The following is a 21,305-nucleotide window of genomic DNA, read 5'->3' as shown; positions in this document are numbered from 1 at the left end:
GGCTGTACAGTCTGTAAGCCAAACCTCCTACTCAATTTTCCGAATATCAAACGCATGCATTAGCACTACTCATGCACTCTTAATATATGCATAAAAATGAATAATTGGTTATTCTAACCAAATTAAAATAACGTTCTTAGCGCGCAATTTGATCACATTCGTGTGAGCCTACCCGCCATGTCTAGGCGAACTTTATTGCATGGGCCACATAGCTCTATAGACACCTCTTTATACACAATGCATTTGTGTAGCAGCGGCTGCCTGCACTTGGGTTGCACTCAGTTTTCCCATCTGTCCCAGGTGGTTCAGTGATAGTATATAACCCAGGTACCCAGCTTCCCCATTCATGCGGAGGCTTTTTTAGCAGAAAGAGGGGTGTCTGTAGAGCTAGGTACCCATCCATTAAGGTTCACTTTGATGTATCGGGTGGGCTCACACAAATTGGATCAAATTGTGCGCTTAGTATCTTGCATTTTTACTCATTTGTGCAAAAAAGTTTAAGGCTGAATCCTCTGCATTGTGACAGCCCTTCAGATATTTGTAGACAGCTATTAAGTCTCCTCTCAGCCGCCTTTTTTGCAAGCTAAACAGTCACAGATCCTTTAACCGTTTCTCATAGGACATGATTTGCAGACTGCTCACCATCCTCGTAAGGCTGCCTGTCAAAGGGGGCAGGAGCCGGCAGACGGATCTCTGCTGTCAGCCTATCTGACAGATAGGCTGACCGTGGAGAATCGTGGTAAATTCACAGCATGCTACAAATTGCCGCCCGCGAGCGGAGAATCGCAATGATTCTCCGCTCGTGGACAGGGGGGAAGCGCTCTCCATAGCAAGGCTATGGAGAGCTTTCACTTCGTTCCCCGCGGCCGGATTATCGCTGCGGGGAACTCAATGAAAACCCGCCCGTGGACAGGCAGCCTAACTCTTTTCTGAACTTGCTCCAGTTTGTCTATATCTATATCTTTTTATGAAGTGGGGTGCCCAGAACTGGACACAGTATTCCAGATGAGGTCTGACTAAGGAAGAGTAGAGGGGATAATGATCCCACAGGATCTAGACTCTATGCTTCTCTTAATACAACACAGAATTGTGTTTGCCTTATCGGCTGCTGCATCACATTGTTGACTCATGTTCAGTCTATGATCTGTTAGCATACCCAAGTCTTTTTCACATGTGCTACTGCTTAGCCCAATTCCTCCTTATTTTTTTTTTCATTTTTCTTGCCCAGATATAGGTCTTTGCATTCTCCTTGTTAAATACCATTCTGTTAGTCGCCGCCCACTGTTCAAGCTTTTTTAGCTCTTTTGAAATACACTCTCTCTCTCTCTCTCTCTCTCTCTCTTTCCCAGTGTTAGATAACCCCTCCTAGCTTTATGTCATCGGCAAATTTGATAAGTTTCCCATCAATTCCCGCCTCCTGATCGTTAATTAAAATATTGAACAACACTGGGCCTAGGACAGAGCCTTGTGGTACCCCACTTGACGTATTCTTCCACTTGGATGTGCAGTCATTTATGATCACTCAGCCAGCTGTGAGTCCATTTAACAGTTGCCTTGTCAATCCCACTTTTTGGTCATTGCTATGTGGGCTGAATAATGTGATCTCAATAAATTAGACTTTTTTATGGACCTGGAGATACAGATTTTTATTTGATGTAAGGACTGGGAAAGGGCTTTTTAAAATGTAATATTTTTAACTTGGTAAATAACTTTTAGTCACTATTTTTTCAGCAGCCTCCTGAGTACTTGAGCGAGCATTCATCTGATTGCCTGTACATTATACTGCAATACTCCAGTATTGCAGAATGTTGTATCTTTTACAGACATTTTATTAAGCCCTGTCGCAAGCGTGAGATGTGCTGCTGAACTTTATATTTACTGCAGCACAAAAGATGTGATCAGGCAACAAACAAGCTTTTGCACGTTTTGTTGGTTGACTGCTCCCCTGTTAATTCCGGTGAATGATCGTGTGAATGGACATTCGGTTATGATCATTGACTTGTGTAAAAGGGCCTTAATGTATATAATGGGCTAAATAGAAAACCACATCACACAGTCTTTACAGCTGAACTATTATATGACTGCCTAACATCTGGCCGTAGTTGTTTTTTTTTTTTTTTTCCCCTTCTATGTCTACAATTGCACTGGAGACTCCGTTAATAGCCTGCGGCACAAATAAGTGTGGCGTGCTGCACAATTTGTCATGTAGAATCCTGGAGGGCATGTGAAGGCTGGCCAAGACTCCATTATGGCGAATGGGGTCTGTTGGCGGCCATTCACGTCTGACACGTGTTTTTGGATCTGCCACTCCAGATTTTTCCTTTGTTAAAGTAGGACATGTGAACCCAGGCTTGATGCTTCTCTTTAATGAGAAGAGAGGGGAGAAAAAGATATTGTGGCCTTTTCATCTAATCTGAAGATCATTATTAAATGATTCTCATAACGCTGTTAAGTTACCATGGCAACTTTTTGTTTTATCGGTGACCATTTTTTTCATGCTAATACTTGAAAAGAAGCATTTGGCCTTGCAGAGAAAATTTCGCTAATAAGTAAAACAAAAAAAAAAGGTGTGTAAAGAATGAATGCCGGTTAACATATCGAGAGCAGTTCTTGAAAATGCAAGTAATCGCACTTTCTAAACGAAGCTAAATAAGAGCAGCTATGTTTTCTTGTGTTTCTGTATCTCCGCTATGAATGATGCATGTAGTAGTCAGAATGTTTATTTTATTAGCTCCTGCTGGCAGTGAATTACAGGATGGATCCTTTGTATGTGTAACCTTTTTGAGAGTGTATTGAATGAAGCCCATGCGTATGTTTTATCTTTGTTCTATGTGTTTTCAGATAAGGAGCAGAAATGTCATCTGACTCAACCTTGCCTGTTACCAGCACATCCAGCCAGTTGCCAGTATCTCCTCAATCTCCAGAGTCTCCAAAGACCCTTAATTTACCAGGGCCTCGACGAATAAGAGATCGCTCTCCATCTCCTATGAGACACCTTATACCCAGTCCACTTCCAACTAGACGTACGAGAACCTATTCCGCGTGAGTCTGAATATTCTCATTATCTTTTTGAAAGATGTTTATTTCAATAATGGTTATTCTTTTTCTATGGCTGCAGGTCAGTGTGCTTCTTAAATGCCAAAATGAACTTGATATTATCTCTAATTGCTCATATTAAGTGGGAGTATTACAAAATAAGCAGTAATTTAAGGCTAAAGGAGCTAAGCCCTTAAGTCCATTAAAAAAAAAAAAGTTGTATATAGTTGCCATTTGCCTCATAGTTAAGGAAAAATTCTTTGCTGACTCCAAATGTAGCAATTGCTGTACATCATTGGATCAAAAAACAATCTTTAGGAATCTAGCAAATACATTAAGCAGCTACAACACTGAAAACTGCTTTTGGAATGTAGAAAAAAATGAAAGAAAATTTCTACAGGCTTATTCAGACGTGCGTATATCGGCCGGGTTTTCACGTCTGGCCGATATGCGCTGTCCCTCCCTGCAGGGGGAGGAAGCCGGCCGGGAGCAGTGCACTTAGCTCCCGCCCCCTCTGCGCCCCTCGCCACTGTTTGCAATGGGAGGAACAGGCCGAAGCTAAGTTCCATGGATCCCAAAGCTTTTTAAAAGTAATGACTGGATCTAATTGGATGGCCATAAGTTTTTCTCATACAGCATTTTTTGCGAATTATCAGTGGTTCAAATGGTAAGTGTTGTCAGCGGTGTGGGAGATGGCTGAGTGGTTTGCCATTTTGTGTGTATTTTCTGTTGTCAGCTGTGAAGATTCTAAAATTGGGATGCTATTTGTGTCTCTAATCTAAACCTCTGGGGAAGGGAACATCGCCACCCTCCCCAACCTCCTCAAGAATTGAAGGAGCAGTGTATTATGTCCAAAAACAGGTAAAACCAGTTTTGACCAGCAGCAGAAAACTTGTCCAAGGCTCAAGTTACAGCCTCAAGGCAAAAAGGAATGTCTTTCTGTTAAAGAACAGTAGATGGCTGGAGAGAAAGAGGAAGTATCTCCTTTGGACAGCAAGTCAAGAATGAATAGAGGATGCTCAATGGAAGCTCCTCCCGGTGAATGATCTCACAGCTACCTCACAAATACCTCCCTATGCGAATGACTTATTAGCACACAAAATGCCGTAACTGGACCCTGAATGACGCAACTTCCTGTATGTGAAACCTTATATAAACGTTTACCCGCCTAAATAAAGGTTAGATCCTTTTTGGTGTACACAATGTAGATGTGTGTTCATTGGGGGGGGTCTCCGGGCCTGTACATTAATCAAATCTAATATGGCACCCACAGTATATAGAATAGCGAAAATTGCGCTAACAGCGGCACTGCTGTGCAATATGAATACGAGCTTCTATTGTAGCCGTTTGAAGGTGGCACTATGGATGCCAGCTGGCTTGTCCCCCGATAAGAGAATAAAGGGATCTAGTCCATATGAACGACCTATAGCGGAGGTATTTAAAAGAGTCCCCTTCCAGAAGGATTGAGCAATGGGGCATGCCCACCATATATGAAGATGTATACCTACCTCACCCAATCCCAGAAACACTAGTCTGGGATTGCAGGGCACCTAGCATGAATTCTCGTCAGCACCATATAGGCTCTATGGAGTACTTTTTATTGATATTTCAATTGATGCGACCTGCCAGCTGTTCTTACTTAAGAATTCACAGCAATGGTGCCAGTGTTCTTGTCATAAATGTTAGTTAGGTTTTATTTACAGTATTATTCAAAATACTATATAAGTGGTAAAGGATATCTGAAGATAAAGAGAAAGTTTACAGATGGTTTTCATGGGGCTCAGCTGTATTTTATTTGAAGAGTTAGTGAGAGGGGAGAAAAAATGATAGACCTAAAGTTTTCTCCACCATTCCTTAGGTGGTGGTTTGTAGTTGGTAATAAGAAGAACTTGGTGAAATCGCTTCACCATATATCAAAAAATCCTTAAAAGTAGTAAGATTATTAACATTACACTAATTAAATTGATTAATATCCTTCCATGGCGGAAATATAGGGAGAGAAGAGACAAGGATCTGACTGCAGATTACATTTAAATGTAAGCCTACGCCACGATGGGATTAAAAAAACTTAAATTTTTTATTTTTTTATTTTTAAAGAATGGGCAGGAAGAGAGACTGCAAAGCAAGTGGATAAACTAGAGCAGCTTCTATAGACCCTAAGGCCTCCCTCACACCGGGCGCTTTCAGCAGCGTTTTCAGCCCTGTTCTAAATGCTGTACAAGGCTCCCATTCATTTCAATGGGGCTGCTCACACAGGGCTGAAAACGCTGCTTTTGAAAAGCGCTGCATGTTCTATCTTTGGGCATTTTCAGCTGAGCCTCCCATTGAAATGAATGGGCAGCGTTTTCAGCTGGCCTGAAAAGGCAGCGTTTTGCAAACGCCCTGTGTGAGGGAGGCCTAATTGTGGGCTTTGTAAGCTGGCCAGTATGGGAAAAATCTGTGCTTGGTGGGTGACCATGAGATATATATATATATATATATATATTTTTTTTTTTTTTTTAATTTGTGATGGACAGTCAACCATCTCTCTTATGTAGGAACATGATATTCCTGAATAGGCCCGACATATTATTGTGTATAACCAAGTTATAGCTAAAACAGCCATGAGATACATTGAAATGGTCTACATAAAAGGAGTAGTATGCCCACAACTTTAAACTCTACATGACTCAAAATGTTAGGGTCAATCCATGCCACTTTCAATATCCCACCCCTTCCCCATCATAGTATTTCACCCTCCAACTAAGTATAGAACAATTTTAGACACATTAAGGATATTACAGTGAAACTTTTTATATAAGGTATGATAAAATAATCCCTAAAATAACTTTTAGGGAAACCTTTCAGTCGAGATAGAGGAGTATACGCATCCTATTGATGTTCTTTAACCCCTTAACGCTACAGGACGTACAGTTACGTCCTGCTGCTGCGGGATATGTATTGAGGGGGAAACGCGGGGCGATATCGCTCCATACATCGCGGCTACCGGCTGTATCTTACAGCCAACACCTGTCTGCAACAGCTCCGGTGAGCCATGCGGCTGATTGGAGCGGTTTATCCTTTAAATTCCACCGTCAATTCTGACAGTGGCATTTAAATCCCCAGACCGATGTTCAGGGGTTCTGTATCCCCCCCCCCCCCCTCCCCGCAATGAGGATGCGGGTTGCTGTTTGGGTGTCATGGTAGCCAGGGGCCTTTTTAAAGGCCCCAGTGCTTTCGTAGCAGAATTCCGATGAAGATATGTCAATGGCATAGCTTTGTAGAATGCTTGTCAGATCGCAGTATAAGGTAATGCTATGGCATTACATCATACTGCAGGAGCGATCAAAGCATCACAAGTTCTGTTTCCCTCTGGGGACTAAAATAAAAAGTAAATTAAGTTTTTAAAAAGTTTTACTAATTATTGGGGAAAAAAAGTTTAAAAAAAAATCGAAATAAAACAAAGATATTTGGTATCCCTCCGTCCGTAAAAGTCTGATCTATAAAAGTAATGCATTATTTACCCCACATGGTGAATGTGGCCAGAAAAAAAAATAAGACCCCATATTTGTAATTGGCCTAATCAGAGAGATTTTCCAGATCATCTAATCTTTTAAGACCAGGATTGAGGACCGTGAAGCAAAAATTTGATTTATCTGCATCTAGCGTCTCTACAATTTTTAGTTTTTTTATTTTCCACTTCGCAAATTATTTGGCCCATCTCTTGTGATTGTTTAGTAAACTCTGAGACAGCCAAGTGAAGTTTTTGTTAAAATATCTTTTGCTATTTTAATAAAGTTCTGTAGTTTTGACACTTTGCAGATGAGTTGACTTGAGTGAGGCAGTTGCAGATGACCTGTTTGGAGAGTGGAGGAGAGGTACTTGGGTCTGGATTTATCATATCCAGGGAGAATGGTATACGAAATATATCTGGTTTGGGAAACGTTTGATTTGTTTCCCCCTATTTTGGCATCTTTTCATGTATGGAATTTGTTGGAGGATGTTTGACATTTTATGGCATATTCGGAAAGGTATCGCATGTCACAGTTGGGGCGGAGCATAATGTCTAGACATTGCACCCAGACATAACTCAACCACACATGTGTCAGCACCAAGTCAAATTAAAGGATTAGGCAATCATTTATTTTCATACATTGCATGCATAATCTGGTTGGGGTGACTAGTATAAAATTAACAGCCATAGGATTACCCAGTGGCAGTCATAGTTTATGGCTATGCAGGCATAATAAGGGTTCTCTGTATATTGAATGTTGATAAGCAAATTGAAAGTGATTACACAGTGGTGGAAAGGACTGCTCCGTTGTAACTTTGCCCTAAGCCGGCATAAGCGTGTACTTTACTGGAATTATTTGCCAGTTTCTGCATGACGTTTTTGGTTGTTAGTCTCTTGAATTGGTTGAAATCAGAACTGTTTCAGGATTTCTTGTCAGTTCTGGAAAGAACCAGAATCGTCCACTTTCTAGAAAAATGCAGACCTTCAGGATAAAGGTCCCAAAAAATTAAGGGTCGCCATGTCATTTTATTAACTGCTATCAGAGTTCAGCCCTATTATTGTAATCCTGTAGGGGAGGTGGGTGTTGGGGCTGCCCAGAGGCAAACCCCCAATGTGGTGGTTGTAGTAGAGGGGGTACCTTAAGTGGGGTGTCACTCTCACAGCTCTATAGTAAGTAAAGACTGAGACGTCCCTGGTAAATGTGCTCCTGGGAGTCATTGAAGATTATAGCAGCAAGATAGCACAGCAAGTTGGGGCCCCCGGTAACAAGCCAACTGTGCAAAGGCCTGCAGGCTGCAGAGTGTTCTGTCTGCTGCTTCTGTGGTGGGTTTAACCCTTTCCAATCCACATTATGATTTAAGGCTGTACAGCTCCGATGTTGGAAGACGCCCGTCGGGGTTCTCTTACTGTATATTGCCAGCCTCTCTGCTGTCGGAGCCTATCCAACGTGTCACCTCATGCAGTACTGGCTTTAGCCAGCAGATAACTCGGTTGTGTAACAGCAGAAAAAGAGTAAGCAATTTGTATCCCTAGGAAAACTGGGATACAAATTGGATTGGAAAGGGTTAAAATGGCCATGACAGTGAGATGAGGCCTCCTCCAGAGCCACAGACTGACCACCGTCAAGTCTCTCACACCTGAGCAGGGAGTCCAGGCACTGATATAGCCAACTACTAGAGCTGGAAAGAGCGGGCAGCACTTAGGGAATCACGAGCCAGCAGGTCCCAGGCAGAAATGACACCAGAGTAAGCGACCAGGAAAGGCGCGGCTCTAGGTGGTGAGTAGGCCGCTGCCATTGCACCAGCCAAGGACATCCGAGCAGCTTCAGTAACCCTGCAGAATGTTGGGGGACCCAAAACTATATGGTTTTAAAAAAAAAAAAACAACCCCTTCTGGTGCCATTCCCATGGTCTGTTGGCTACATTCATGTCCTAATTGATCAGAGACTTTAAACTTTCCTTTTCGCTGCTGCCAAAATGTGCCTGCTATTTATTCTACCCCTTTTGATCCTTGTTTTGCTTTCTGCTGACAAAGCTCATTGTCCTAGAGACCTAGATCTATCACCCAACTAATGTGATGTGCTGCCTGTTCTTTTTGGTTGATCTATAAGCATGATTTCTGCAATATCTTTTCCAAGCTAACTTGAATGTCTACTCCAGGTTGTTGGTTGTAGAGCCATACTTTACTGGCCCTTTTCCCAGCATCTTGTAACTAGAGGGTTAACGTCTGTTCTGTGGATAGAGATTTATATATGGAGGAAGTTAGGCAGGTTGATAATCCTCAGATGGAAGAAAGTGCAGTGTTATATGGTGATTTATTTTCATAGACTGGTCACAGTGTTGGTACTATGCACCTCATGATATACTGAATTACTACTTTGTATTTAATAAGTGAACTCTGGTCATTGTGTGAAATGATGGATGACTTCTAGAATTGTAGTCCAAGGCTGGGGACTATTAAGAAGCTTGCTGTATAGATGACTGTAACCATGGTTCTGCCACTAGGTCTGCCCATTTCACTCTTCATTCTTGGCATCCGGTGAACGCCAGCTGTCAGCGCCTCAGTCTTTGTAGTATATTCTTCCCTGGCACATGTAATCAATCTGTGATAGTCTGCCATCGCTGTGTGAGGAAGCAGGATGTGTTGTCTAGGAAATGACACATCTCAAACCTTTTGGAGATTACATTGGCGTAATAACCTAAAAATAACCTCCTTGCAAATATCTATTTGAACACCTTTTTGGTTGCTTTTTTTTTAAATTCTAAATGTATCAAAAAATATAGCTGTTCAGTTTCATTATAGCAGTTGGAGTTTTTTTTTCCACTCCAGAGCTCAAAACTGTGTAGTCATGTTTTGTTTAGAGATTCCCATGCTGTCGCTTCACAATGGCACGTATATATGTATGGGTGGTGTTGATTACGTGCCCATAGAGCACAATGGGCTCTCCCTCACACGTAATATGCGGCAATAGAACATGCTGCTTGCTTTTTTGTGCACTTGCGTATTAAACAATGCTTATACGCAAATGTGAGTGAAACAGAGTAAGGTAAATGTATTTGCCTGTAAATTACCGCATATCACATGTGCATAATACATTGTAAACTTGCACTCGTGTGAGCTTGGCCTAACGTTTTCCAGCAAGTGTCTCCCTTGCAGGGAGGCACTTCAGAAGCAAAAGACCTATGAGATAAGTCATTGTTAACAGGTGTATCTCAGGAAATAGATGATGAAGTGAGAGCTGCACATACTGCAGCTCTCACTCTTGTATTTTCTCCAGGTACTTTCTCTGACTGTAAACAAGACACAGCTTGATTCTCTGCCGGCCACATAGCCTGAGAGGGAGCAAGTCAAAAATAGAGCCTTTTTTTTTTTCTTTTTTAAATCTACACCCTTCCTTATCAAATGGCATACTTGCCCTCTGTCTCATATAGGCATTACACACCTCTGTACTGAATTAGATTTTTTTATGAATTCCACAACCCAGATGTTGCCAGTGTCTAGATCGCAGTGTCAAGAACAGTTGTTGTTGTGTTTTTATATATTAAATGGACCTCTTTATTCTTTAATTGAAAGGCACGTTTGAAACACCAGTGATTTATATCTAATGATATTTAAACACAGTCCGCATAGACAAATGAGAGCAAAGATTTGCTCCTACCCCAGTGTATCCCAGTACTGATATGGGCGCTGCCTGAAAAAACCCTTTAAGGCTGAAGTGTTTCTTTTTACTTAAAGATCTCAAAGGGGTCTTTTAAGTTAGTTTCCTGCCATTTTTAAAACCAGGTTTTACTCGCAGCAGCGCTCCCCTGCTGATCTGTGTTTATAGAACCCAATGCTGCAGCTACTATATACACACACATGAACACTACGGCTAATCACTTGCCTCACTGGTATACGGCTCAAGACCTCTGCAGCCAGTGTAAACACAGCAATGCTGAGGACAGGCGCAGAAGTGGACTGGCGGTAGACCTGCGCACTGAGTATGACATGTTTAATAGTATATAAGGCCGAAAAAAGACATGCGTCCATCCAACTCAGCCTATTAACCCCCAATGTTGATCCAGAAGAAAGCAAAATGAACCCCAATTACCCTGTTTCTTCCTCTCACCCATCCCCCTAACTTGAAAATCTCTTTAAGGAATTGATACTAGAAATGTTCATCAGGTTTTATTTACATGTGGGTTTTAGCTTCTGCTTATAATACACTGTACAATGGATATAAATGGCACCTCACTGATTTGGTTTTCATAGTTTTAAGCTGTTAATGTAAAAAATGTTGTTCTGCCATCCTTCATGCTTCTTTCTTCCCACAGAACTGTACGAGCTTCTGAAGGACCAGTATACAAAGGAGTATGTAAATCCTTCTGCCGTTCCAAAGGACATGGCTTCGTCACACCTGAAGATGGAGGGCCGGATATCTTTGTACACATTTCTGAGTAAGTGGAGTAACCTTTCTCTATTGGAAATGCAGGACTTGGATCATCTTGGCATCCGCGCACATTATAGACTCTTGTACTTGACGTCATGGTTGTTCTTTTACCTTCTAAAAGCGCGATGGGTAATTTGATTCTAAGGCTTATTCCACTTCGGTGCCAGTTATTGCATTACCATTCATTAATAGGGGTGGGCTTGCTAAGATTGAAGGCTCTACTTAAAATCCTGTAGGGATGCGAAGCAGGAGGCCACTATATTTGTCTAATGATGGATCCACATTAACTATTTATAAAGTCATAAACCTCCATTTATTTTACTGGCAATTGTTGCCATTTTCCTTCCCCTTTCCCCGATGTGGATGGCATTGAGATTTTATAGATGCATATCCTTATAAATGAGTTTAAAGTAAAATTAAATAGCACAAATTGGTAGTAGACCAGTACTCTCAATCCCAGTTACTCTTTAACCCTTCAAGGACATAGGCCTTTTGTACCTTAAGGACCAGACACTTTTTAGGGATTTTATCCATGTGGTTGTTTTACTGCCCTATTTTTTTTTCCTTATGTAACAAAATTATTTTTGCTGCTATTTTTTAAATATATTTTTCACTGACCTTTTTTTCATTTTTCTTAGTTTTAATGGGGGAGGGGGGAGCTAAAAAAAATTTATATATATATTTTTTTAACATTTAGTTTTTTGTTTTTTTTTTAAATTCGTATACTTACGCTAAAATAAAGTATGGGGATGGATTCCTCATTTTGATATATATGTATGGTTTTGGATTATAGAGCACATATAGTGATGGTCTTGGTTGTCGTCGGCTTTGGCGTATTTTCTTTCTAATGTATACTATTCTGTAATTTTTTTTAGAAGAGTTTAAAAGGGGACTTGATGTCTTTCTGGAGAGGAAGGATATTATAGCTTATTAATCTTAGGTTAATTGTTAATCCGGGTTTACAGGTAGGTAGGAACTATTAGGGGTTGACCAGGGAACAGTCTGATTGCCATTAGGGAGTCAGGAAGGAATTTTTTCCCCAAAAGGGCTAATTGGCTTCTGCTCTTGGGGTTTTTTTTGCCTTCCTCTGGATCAACAACAACACAGGAGGATAAACAGGCCGGACTAGATGGACATTGTCTTCATTCGGCCTTACGAACTATGTTACTATTTAATGTAATTATTCTTTTTACTCTGTCACCCACGATGTCATATAAGACCTCTAGGGGGACATTCACGTTTTTTTGTTTTTTTTTTATCTTTGACATTTTTCCACTGTAGCTGAGGCATCCATTGGAGCCCCAGAAAAAAACATCCCCTGCAGTGACATTAGTCACTGGCAGAGCTGGTCAGTGTCTGCTGGGACCCTGTAGCTCTGCTGTGCCAGAGGTCACCTGGACGTCACTGACTGCCGGCTCACGTACTGGAAGAAAGGTTTCCACTTTCACTTTGTAGTGCATAGCGCTCATTGAGCACTTGTCAGGGAAATTTTTGCGTACAGCACCAATCAGGCCCACCCCAATGTCCCGCTGCCGGTGGTAAAGAAGAAACACCACACACGGAAGTCTGGTATAGCTCCTCACACGGGAAAATAACTGCGCACTTTATTACAGATTACATGAGATCTTATACTTTTTGGTCACGTCACTAGGAATGGGTAATAGTCTCATTGGCTCAAATCCACCGCATAACCATATATGTAAAGTCCGCAGCTGCCTGAGACAGTGATAATCATATACGTAGTTAAACAGTCGTTATCTTGATATGGCGCCTCTGGGAAAACAGCCAAGTACGCGGCCTTTGTGTCCGGTTCTGTATCATCTCTGAATTTCTGGACACATCTCTCTCAGCCTTGCAAACCTTTGGAATATCTGATGTAAGGCGACATATTAAGTTTTTCTCATTTTAGAATTGCATAGAACTTGCATACAGGTATAAAAGCATAAAAAAAACATATGGCAATATATACATATACCCTCACACACTGTCTACTAAATAAAGGAGGCAGAAAGGGTTAAACCCACTTCACCCCCTCTGGGTTATCAGCTGTGACCAACAGCTGACAACCCGTCCTGCTTCTGATTGGCTGCAGAAGCAGGAGGCTTTAATCCCCGCCGTAATTTTACATACGGCTGGGCTTTAAGCCTGGGACGAAGCACTGTAAATTTACAGTGCTTGGTCCTTAATAGGTTAAATGCTGCTGTTAGCCGCGCGGCATATTGGAGATGTTGCCACCATGTGTCTGCTGTAAGAAACAGCCAGCACCCTCGTTGTATGAAGGGAAATCGTCACACGATCTCCTTTCATACACACCCCAACGCTGCAGGACGTAAATGCACGTCCTATAGCGGAAAGGGGTTAAAAATACCCAGAGCTGTTAATTGCAGATATAATGATGAGTTTAGTCTAATTTAACTGCCAATAAATGTACATTCTAGGTGTAGTAACTGGCCCAAAAACCGATAAACCTGTTGTGCTAACTGGAGACATTCTAGCTTTCCACCTATGTATGAACTTCGTAATGTAGTATATTCAAAAGTATTTTTAGCTAATTTTAGTGGCATAACTATTTGTTGGAGATGGTGATCTGCATCAACCCCTTGAGTGGCACGCCCGGAAATTTTCCGGAACGAGCTCCACTGCCCATAGCGATATAGCCCGTACGCTGTGGCATTGTGCTCTGCCTGCACAGACCCACACAGAACAGTGCAGGACTTTGAAAAACAGAAGCAGGAAGATATTGCCGATCTGCCGGCAATCTCGCGCTTCTAAATTCAAAGTCCTGCACTGCTTTTGTTTACAGGATACCATAGAGACCATCGGCTTGTCGGAAGCCAGCCGATGGTCTCTGTGGCAGGGAGAGCTGGTGCTTGGCTGTTGGAGGACAGCCAGGCACCAGTTCTTACAGCAGAGATCAGAGAAAACCTCCGATCTCTGCTGTTAACCCTTTAAATACTGCAGTCTATGCGACTGCAGCATGTAAAGGGCTATCCCCATCGGACCCCCAGAATGTGATCAGGGGGTCCTGATGGGTCTCTGTGGAAGTCCCCTAAATGGTCAAAAGTAAAAATAAAAAAGGTAAAGTACAAAAAAATAAAATTATTAAAATAAAAACACTTTTTTCCCCCTTTACTTTGTAAAAATAAAAAAAAATTACACATGTGGTATCGCTGCGTCGTAATGACCCAGAGAAGGAAGTTAGTTAGAGATGAGCGAGCGTACTTGGCCACGCCCCTTTTTCGCCCGAGTACCGCGATTTTCGAGTACTTCCGTACTCGGGCGAAAAGATTCGGGGGGCGCCGTGGGTGAGTGGGGGGTTGCAGCGGGGGGGACTGGGGGGGAGAGAGAGAGGGCTCCCCCCGTTCCCCGCTGCTACCCCCCGGATCTTTTCACCCGAGTACTGAAGTACACAAAAATCGCGGTGCTTGATCGAGTAATTACTCGAAACGAGTACGTTCGCTCATCTCTAAAGTTAGTACATTATTTAACCCCTTAATGACACGGCCCCTTTTTTCTTTTTTTTTCTCCCACCCCCACCCCGTTTAAAAAATCATAACTCCTTTATTTATTCATCGACGTCGCTGTATGAGGGCTCGTTTTTTGCGGGGCAAGTTGTATTTTTCAATGGTGCTATTTAATATACCACATAATGTACTGAAAACTTTTACAAAATTCTAAGTGGAGTAAAATGAAAAAGACATTCCACCATCTTTCAGTGCAATTTTGTTTCTACGGCACAAACTGCAACAAAAATGACATAACTTTATTCTATAGGTCAGTACGATTACTACGATACCAAGTGTGTATAGCTTTTTTTTTTTTTCTGCTGTAGTACTTGTATTTTTTTTAAAAGACATTTAATTTTTTCAAATTATTTTCTGCCGCATCTTCTGCGCGCAATAACTTTTTTTTATTTTTCCATCAACGTTCTTGAGCAACGGCTTATTTTTTGCGAGATGTCCTGTAGTTCATGTTACTGCTAATTGGGAATACATACGACTTTTTGATCGCTTTTTATTGCATTTTTTTCTGGGATACAGGGTGACTGAAGAAGTGCATTTGTGGTGTTATTTTTTTTTTTTCGGACTACGTTCACCACGTGGGGTAAATAATGCACTACTTTGATAGATCTGACTTTTACGGACGTGGCGATACCAAATATGTATTTTTCTTTTATGATTTAGATTTTTTTTTTAAATTATAGATATGGCAAAAGGAGCGTGATTTTAAACGTTTATTACTTTTTTTTTTTTTTTAAAGTGTGAAAAAGTCATGAAAAAAATAAACTATTACAATTTGGTATTGGCGTAATCGTGCTGGCCTGTAGAATTACTTTAATACATTATTTATACTGCTCAGAGAATGCAGTGAAAAATAAAAATAAACATGCCAGAATTACAGATTTTGTTAATCTTGCTACTAGAAAGAAAATGAAATAAAAAGCGATCGAAATTTTACATTAATTAGATAAATGAAGACTGGAGTTCATCCCGCAAAAAACAAGGCCTTCTGGGGCTCTGGTAAGGGAAAAATAAAATTAATACGGCTCTTGGAATGTGGAGACATAAAAGCAAACCTTTAAGAAAAAATAAATAAATGTTTTAAATGTACAAAAATAGCAAATCATTAAAAAACGGTATAAACTTGGTATCGCCGGAATCGTGTTGACTCAGAGAATGTTATCACACTATTTATTCTGCACGCTGAACGCCGTAACAATGAAATCCAAAAAACAAATGGCAGAATTCCTTTTTTTTCCCCCCAATCTCCCTACAAATTTTTTTTCAAAAGTTATGCAATACATTATATATACCCCAAAATAATGCCATCAAAAAGTACAACTTGTCCCGCAAAAAACAAGCCCTCATATGGCCGTGTCAATGGAAAAAAGAAAAAGTTATGGCTCTTGGAATGGGACTGCAAAATTAGTTGAAATTAAATGATGAGACCATTTAAAAAACCTGCCCTGGTGGGTCTGACAGGGTAATAGGAAACCCGCCACTCAAGGGGTTAAATAACTGAATGTATATATGTACACAACTACTGTCAAAGATGCCCCTGTTTGCATAGGGCTCTACCACCATACTAGTATCATTTTTTTTTTCTGTTCAGGTAGCAGAAAATGGTGAAGACTTTTTTTATCAGCAGAAAATTTGCACCAAAATCCACAAAAACCACTTTCACACTGCTGTAGTTTAATCAGTACTTTCCATCAGTATATGCAAGTTAAAACAAGGATTTGGTTCCAATACACAGACGTACAAGTCTTCCTTATAAGCCAAACCCAGAAATGGAACAAAAAGGGGAAAAGTACAAAGGGTAGCTGTATTTTAAGAATACTTTGATTCTAAAACTTGATTTATGTATCTTTTTCTGTTCACCTTGACAGTATTGAAGGGGAATATGTCCTTGTAGAAGGTGATGAAGTCACTTACAAAGTCTGCACCATTCCTCCAAAGCATGAGAAAAAACAGGCGGTGGAACTTATGATCACACACTTAGCTCCAGGAACAAAGCACGAGACTTGGTCCGGACACATCATCACTTCTTAGATCCGTAGATGCAGGATCATGTTGGTGTTTTTTGTCTTGTTTTTTTTTTAACCATGGTTTAATAACATGCATTCTTTACTACCCCATATACTGTAGCTAGCACCAATAAACATTCCCACTGTGGACGCACTGGATTCTACATCTTTATTTCACAACACGCTGCCTTATTTTCCATAGTTGTGGTGTTACCCTGTATAATATAAAATGCTTAATCTGTTTTTTTTTTTTTTTGTGTCGTATACCAATCCACAGTTCTGGTCAGATTTGAGTTAAATTTTGTATGAGCGTTCTTTAGGCACCTGGCGACTAATACTGGTGTAACTAAAAATCGAAAATTCAATGACTTTGATTGTTATTGGCAACAAAAATTAATCACTGCTCAGCTTTCATTTTTTTATACTGCTGGGGTAAAATGAAAGCTGCGCTGTGATTGGTTGCTACAGGCAAGACAGCTTTTTTTTTTTTTGACCGCTTCCATAACGGTGCGGTGCTCAGCTCAGTTTTGTGACCCATTGTGTGTTCCAGGACTGCTATTCATAAAATCGCTGTGCAACGCACGAGTATATCTTCTAGTCCTCTCTGGGGATGTAATGTGTCCCCCTATGATGCCGTGAATTAAAATACCAGCATTTTACTGTTCAGCTTCAATCAAGATGGTTCATTTCTTGAAGTTTGGTATGTGTACAGATATGTAGACAGTGGCATTTCAGGGGTAGAGCTAACATAGCGGCACACTTGTGGCTTTTGCCCTCACACCTTTGTGTGTTCCGCACAAAAAAAAAATTAATGCATTAATGACTTGGAGCCCTTTTACACGGGACAATCTGTCAGACGCATGCCGAACAGGTCATCCCAGTAATAATCTCTTCTGTGCTTTACAGTAGAATGACCATTGCTCAGTGAAGGGACGTGGATCGGCCAGGGATTGTTTTGGCCCACCTGCCTCCATTCACAATAAACAGGCAGTTTATAAGTGAACCACTGCCTGTTTACACGGGCTGCTCCGTCCACTTTGCTTCTCATTCGGCAGTCAGTTTTTGCATGCAGCAAACAAACTGTTGTTCAGTCGGGGCGTGCATTTATACTGAATGATAATTGCTCAGCTTCTCACTGGATGCGGGAATCTGACCGAATTATTGGCCCGTGTTAAAGAGGATTACAGTTTGGGCTATTCCGATGTAGATTTTTAAAAATACAGGAATATCGAACTATTTTACAATATAATTTTGCCTTCAATAAATTACATGTCATGTAATAAAGGTCTGAAAAAATATGACGAGTTGGATGTTTTATTTAGCAGAAATGTCTAAAGTGCTGTTCGTTGTCTTACAGGTGTCTTACCACTCTGCAGATTCTCACCTGATTACTAGGCACGGCCGAGCATGTTCTTGTGTATAATAAACCACTTCAGTATTGTCCTTGCTAATGACCAAATACAGGTGGCAATTTATAGCACATGCAGGTAATTTTTGTATGCAAATAGTTATGCAAACTTTCAGATTTTCGGTCCAAGCCCACACCTCAAATCAAATGTAACTAATTCTTGTTCTTGCCACTGGTAATAGCTGCTGCATGCAGTTTCTGCAATGGAGGTGAAGTATTCATTACCCACTTTATTAGTTGTACTTTGACTAATGCTCTGTAGTAAGAAAAAAAAAATATATAGATGGATGGATCGATCGAGATAGATATCTGTCTATAGACTATACATTCCCAGACTGTGTATTTGAACTTACATTTATTATAACTGTGGTAAAAAGTTTAATGTTGTACAAATACATACACTTAATTATAAATCAACGCTATGTAAAGCCCTGTATAAAGCGATATACTGTAACAGTAGTACACAAATCCGCAGAATCGCAGTGGTTACCTCATTCATCTAATAGATCATATGCTGCTGTATTTGTCTTTTTAGAAACAGTATAACTTAGCAAGCCAGCAGAATGTGCAGAGTCAAAGGTTCAAGAACATGGCTCAGACACAAGAATGTAATGTAATACAGGCTGCAACCTGAGATTAGTACAAGATAAAGGAAAATGATCAAAAGTGCATCTATCCTTTGGTGTTGTCTATGGATCAAGACAGACAGATTTTCTAATGTCATACAAACACTCTACTCTGGTTTATGGTCTCTCTGCAGCATTTCCATATCCTTAGAGGTATTACCAGATCTTTCACACTGATCAGAGTAACAAATCTTATCCACATGCCATGGGGAGCAAAAAAAAAAAAAGATCTGGGCAGATTTTACATCGGCTGCATGTCAATTGTTATGCAAGGGATGAAATTTGCAGCATTTGGCCCGCTACAAATTTCATGCCAATTCACTGCAGAAACTCTACAGTGAATCAGTCCCATGGGAACATACCCTTATCTTGGGCAACTACTTAAACAGCCTTAGGCCTCGTTTAAACAAGCGTTGCTTTCCATGAATCCGTGCTGCGCAAAACGCAGCGCTGCAAGGATGTGCAGAAAAATGCATGACTGAAGCTTTGTGCCAATTGCTTTCAATGGTGCTGCCGCTACTCTCAACATCTAGCCGCTTGGTCTGCCTGCACTACACTGAAGCGGTTTCAGCAGGCACGGATTTAAAATTCCCGACTGCTGAAAGGCCTGTCTGATTGACTGAGCGCTCAGCCAATCACTGGCAGCACTCTCCTATTTATTGAATTATGAATGGCCCAGCGCTGCCTGTGATTGGCTGAGCGTTCAACCATTCATTGAATTATTAATGGCAGAGTGCTGCCTGTGATTGGCTGAGCGCTCAGCCAATCAGACACAGGCCTTTGTCAGCGGGCACAGATTTAAAATCCCTGCTTGCTGAGTTTCAGAGCAGTGCAGAGGCACCAAGCCCCGACAGCAGCGGTGAGGTGAGTATATGTGTATATAATATATTTTTTCCACCCATGCTAGGGATTACAGGGAAGGGCTTATATTTAAAGCCCTTCCCCGAAAATTACTGCACAGGTTGCCGGCAGCCCCATTGAAAGCAATGGGAGAACATCTTGATCCTCTGCCACAGCTTTTTTTTTTTTTTTTTTTACTCCCTGAGGGGAGTGCCATCATTACTGAACACTGACAGTGCTGAGGGGACTCCCTATGGGGAATATTTACACGGACCTATGGTGCATGTATGCCCTGCCTTTTGCAGGTGCACACGTTTGCATGCCTGTAAAACCCTGACCTATGAACACATCATAGGAAACTAATAGTTCTAATAGACCCGCTCGTCTGAATGAGGCCCTAAAGAGTAACTGCACTTTCACTTTAGAGCGCTTCTGCTTGGTTAATGGTTTTTGGCTTCTTTCGGCAGCTGAAGATAGCCCCACTATATACAGTTCTCTTCAGCTCTTCTAACAATTTTAACCTAGTGGTGAACTATGGACAGGTTATTAAATACCACTTTCTAAAGTCTCTGATACTCCAGATTACTGCAAGTTTACTGTAATTTCAATCTCTAAAATGCATAGATGTTCAATAATACAGTGTTGAATCTCTCACCATTCATTCATATTAAACCACTAAAGGCCAGTTTCCCATCCCAGTACAGTATTGATATCTCAGCCCTAATCAATTCAAGTAGAATTGTTTACTGCAAGAACAACTCTGTGCAAATTCTTCGTGTGTCTTCAGGTGATGTCACACAATGACCAATTGTTCTTGGGTCTGTGTAGATTTCGTAGTCATTACCACCCTGAGAACAAAAGGTAGATAGGAGTTAATATTGTGACAGCACGTGATTCATACTTTCTCGCTCCAGCCACTGTATTCATCAATTGTATTTGGTTTTGGACTAGTATTACAAGACAGCCCTATAGTCAATTATTGTTCAATGTCCTAGTTATGTATAACTAGAAGCAAGAGCCTGTATAGAAGGCAATTGGAAGATCATCATTTACAATTAAGTTCACTATATTTGTATAAAACCAGCATCAATGTATAAATAAATCAACCAGTTGGTCAGAGTCCCTGTATTCCCATGTTTGTTCTTTCTTCGGCCCGCTGCCTCTCAAGACAGATCTTTCACACTATTCTTGTACCTATTATCGGGTAACACTATTCCTTTATTTTAGGGACAATTTTTCTGCGCCGACTGCACTGTAGAGCACAGTTTTGACTTTCACAGTAAGGCCGCCTGCAGACGAGCGGGTCGGATCCGGCGGCGAGAATACTTGCCGCGGGACCCGACCCGAGAGCCTGCAGGGACCAGCGCGTACTCACCCGCGCCTGGCGGCTTCGGCTCTTTCATGTGCCGGCTGCCAGGCAACCGGCACATGCGCAGACCGGAGCCGGCGGCCAGATGAGTGACATTTCTGTGCGAGGCTCTGCGAGCCCCCGCACAGAAATAGGACATGCCGCGGCTTGTTTGCCCTGCAAGATTTCGCGCGGCCGTCTGCATAGGAGTGCGTATTGTAATGCACTCCTATGCAGGCCTTCAGTGGCGGAAATCCCGCGGGAAATACCGCTGTGGGATTTCCGCCCGTGTGCAGGCGGCCTGAGGGTAAGAGATGGGACCAGGATATCGTTCAGCAAATGAAAACCTCTCCAAATCTCATCTTCTGCCCATGCTAAGACCACCCTGTTCCAAATCACCATTATAAAAGTAAAATGATTAACAGTCAGTGACATTTTGAGCACTTGTTGCCATTATAGACGTAAGTATTAGGATGTGATTTACACTGAAGTATGACTGACTCTCATTCTTAAAGTCCACCACAGTGCAAACGCAGGAGGCTTCACGTAGTCACAGGCAGAAGAGGGCACCAGGGCAATATGCCCTGTATGCAAATTA

The 21,305-nt window shown here is 41.4% G+C and overlaps 2 protein-coding genes across 4 annotated transcripts in view; one reads left to right on the top strand and one right to left on the bottom strand.

Moving 5' to 3' along the window:
- CARHSP1 (calcium regulated heat stable protein 1) overlaps positions 1 to 17,783 on the top strand; it is a 49,120-nt gene extending 31,337 nt beyond the window's left edge. For both annotated transcript variants that reach the window (XM_066576162.1, XM_066576163.1), the window contains 3 exons: positions 2,842 to 3,042; positions 10,843 to 10,965; positions 16,348 to 17,783. In XM_066576162.1, the coding sequence (XP_066432259.1) occupies positions 2,855 to 3,042; positions 10,843 to 10,965; positions 16,348 to 16,510 (474 nt within the window). In that variant the 5' untranslated portion in view covers positions 2,842 to 2,854 and the 3' untranslated portion in view covers positions 16,511 to 17,783. The remainder of the gene's footprint in view (positions 1 to 2,841; positions 3,043 to 10,842; positions 10,966 to 16,347) is intronic.
- Positions 17,784 to 18,231: 448 nt separating this feature from the next.
- The window catches only part of PMM2 (phosphomannomutase 2), a 31,289-nt gene continuing 28,215 nt past the window's right edge, over positions 18,232 to 21,305 (bottom strand). For both annotated transcript variants that reach the window (XM_066576159.1, XM_066576160.1), the window contains exon 8: positions 18,232 to 20,207. In XM_066576159.1, coding sequence (XP_066432256.1) covers positions 20,103 to 20,207 — 105 coding nt within the window. In that variant the 3' untranslated portion in view covers positions 18,232 to 20,102. The remainder of the gene's footprint in view (positions 20,208 to 21,305) is intronic.

This window comes from Eleutherodactylus coqui, chromosome 8 (genome assembly GCF_035609145.1).
Source record: "Eleutherodactylus coqui strain aEleCoq1 chromosome 8, aEleCoq1.hap1, whole genome shotgun sequence".
Classification (NCBI taxonomy): Eukaryota; Metazoa; Chordata; class Amphibia; order Anura; family Eleutherodactylidae; genus Eleutherodactylus; species Eleutherodactylus coqui.
This window is presented reverse-complemented; position numbering and strand designations above follow the sequence as displayed.